Source organism: Anabas testudineus, chromosome 6 (genome assembly GCF_900324465.2).
Source record: "Anabas testudineus chromosome 6, fAnaTes1.2, whole genome shotgun sequence".
In the NCBI taxonomy this organism is placed as follows: domain Eukaryota; kingdom Metazoa; phylum Chordata; class Actinopteri; order Anabantiformes; family Anabantidae; genus Anabas; species Anabas testudineus.
Window position 1 is genome coordinate 1,968,458 of NC_046615.1, and position 2,851 is coordinate 1,971,308.

General features: G+C 50.9%; 1 protein-coding gene across 1 annotated transcript; it reads right to left on the bottom strand.

Annotated features, from left to right (window-relative positions):
• Positions 1 to 371: 371 nt before the first annotated feature.
• On the bottom strand, positions 372 to 2,851 carry slc10a3 (solute carrier family 10 member 3). Its single transcript, XM_026366503.1, has one exon. It carries the CDS (start codon positions 2,365 to 2,367, stop codon positions 946 to 948), a length of 1,422 nt encoding a protein of 473 aa, XP_026222288.1. The 5' UTR covers positions 2,368 to 2,851; the 3' UTR covers positions 372 to 945.

The following is a 2,851-nucleotide window of genomic DNA, read 5'->3' on the forward strand; positions in this document are numbered from 1 at the left end:
AAAAAGTTCTTAGTATGCCATTTTACACAATAAGATTTCAAAATTCAGCAAATCAAACTAAATCTAGATGACCAGATTATCTAGAATAAAGTTATAGAATTAAAATAAAACTTATGCACCAATATCTGCCATTTTAAGTGGGAACCCCACATAGGAACTTCAACACATACTGTTAAAACTTGTATAATACTACCAACTCTGAGGAGCTGTTATTTCTACCATCTATGTGCAAAAGTGAAACCTAACAGCCACAAAGTGCAAACAAGAACAGGTTTGTGTTCTGGTAAAACAGCACCCTGGTTACAGTCAGTCTCCAGCACTGAGCTGTTAGACATGTTTCTTGGCAGACATACTCTCGACAAACCGTAAACTGCTTTCACAATGCTTTTTATTTACTTTTTCTCCTGTGTAATATTCAAGTACACGGATTCACAGATCCAGGAAACACAATCAGTAGCAAATACTTTCAAATCATTACTTTCCTGTTTGATTCCCAAACATTTCCACTTTACCCTCCAATCCACCCACGCACACTCCCAGGATAAGACACATTGACCTCTTGTAAACATGATACAAATTAAATTTTTTTTCTTTTTATGATTACAAAATGTAAGGTGGTAGAAAAATATCTTGTTTTGTTTTATAGGTATTTCTCTTGTTAGGAATATTTACATGAAGTACCTCACAGTATAATCTGATTTTAAAAATACTGTAAAACAACCACAAAAAGGTCTCAGTGGGGTAAAAGGCCTTTGGTTTTCATGAAAAAATGAAATAACCACAACAACAAAAGCACAAAAAGTCCATTCACCGTCCTGTGCACAACAACAGTGATTACTGGATTGGTGATTTTTGGGCGTCTTGTTGATGAGACACCGAATTTCCACAGGTTTTGAAAAGGTTCATTCTTTCCAAAGATCAGAAAAAAGAAGACTGCAGCTACAATCAAGCATCACTCCTGGGGAGGGCAGAACCACACAGCCTCCGCTGGGCAACGTAGACCAGAACAATGAGCAGCATCTCTGAAGTGCTGCTGAGGGCCACGATGAAGGGTGCCTGGGACGCAAAGTCAGCCTCTGCCCGGCGGAACGACAGCTGCATGACGGCCAGGGCCAGCAAGCTGTTCTGGACGCCCACCTCAATACTTACTGTCTTCCTTTGCGGAGGAGCCAGGCCTGCTAGCTTTGCCATAACTGCTCCAACCACCAGCCCCAGCAAAGGCACCGTCACCCCCACTGCCACAATCTGGGGCCTGACGTTGGCCAGGATGGATGCTCCCATTTGGTAGGCCATGAAGATGCCACCAATGATGAGCACAAAGCTGAAGGGTCGTATGAGGGCTAGCAGGACTCGAGTTAGGGCGGGCAGGTGCAGCTTCACCAGCATGCCCAGCGAAATGGGAATGGCAATGAACAGGAGGGTGCCCAGGATCTTCACGAAGGGCACGTGCAGGGCGGCGTGCACGCCCAGCAGCCATCCATACAGAGCTGATGATAAAGGCATGGCTGCTGCCGCTACTACCGTGGAGACCAGGGTCATGGAGATAGCCAGGGTGACGTCTCCACCAAGCAGCAAGCTGTACAGGTAGCCGCCCCCGCCCCCTGGAGCGGAGCAGGTGATTACCAGTCCCAGGGAGAGCGCTTTGGGCAGCGAGGCCAACCTGGACACACAGTAAGCATAAGATGGCATCACCAGGAACTGGCCCAGGACCCCTAGGAGAAGTGGCATAGGGTTCTTCAGCAGACCCCGCAGCACCTCCACCTCCACCTTGCACCCAAAGGCACACTTGTTGACAAAGATGAGGGGCAGCAAGGCAAAGAGGACAGGGTTCTCCGAGAAATGGGACAGACCACCCGACTGGGTGAGGCGGGTGGCCGGGTCATCGTTACCGGGCGCCACTCTGATGGAGTAATCCGTCCTCTCCTCGATCAGAACCGGCGACGAGTCCCGATCCAGGTCCAGTAACTGGATCTGCAGCTGAGCCGTGCCTGGGAACCCGGATCGTATCCTGATAATGTAGCTCTTGGAGGGACCTGCGTGGCCGCTATCCGACACATTAAGGATGGAGAGGACCTCGGGGTCCAGGGAGCGGACTGTCACCGTCTGCTTCCAGCTGCGGCGGCCCTTCCTGCTGGCCGCGGAGCTCCGGTACTGACTGGAGAGTACAATCACGCCGTTGGTGTTTTCAGGAAACTCAAATTCCTGCGAGGACCCGTCTCCGATCCTGAGGTACCTGCTGCTGCTGCTGCTGTCGTCCGTCAGGTCGGTGTCGTTGCTGCCGTCGATGGTCAGGTTTCCGGTGGCCCACGCCCGGTCCGCCGCGCCGGTGATAATGAAGAGACAACAGACTGTAAATAGCTTCCTCATCGTATTGACGGACGGGGGCGGAGGGTCGCCCTACAGACACGCTTCTCCCCCGCCGGTGGCCTCTCCACACGGTTACACCACCGCCCTACTACACCACAGCGGTAATCCTCTCATGCTACTGCCCGGTATGAAACGACACCATCGGCAGGCGGCTCCTCTTCTCGTCTGGTTCCCATTTTCTCGCTGCCTTTATACCGGAACCTAAACATCACCCCGCCCTGTCCTGTCCGAGCTTCACAGCGACGGCCGCTGACACACGCTGACACACACTCACACGGGCCTCTCACGACTTATTGTTTGTCTCCCCGTTCCTCAAATATTGGCCTCTACGAGCCGACGCCTCGTCTTGTGTTTTTATTGTGTCACGGTGGATGAAAACTGTGAACATCGCTGCTGTCTGAACGCTGTGGAGATTATTTCTGTGAAGATGGCGCCAGTAAAGGTTGAACTTCCGGTTAGGATTGACAAAATAAAAGCCCGTTAC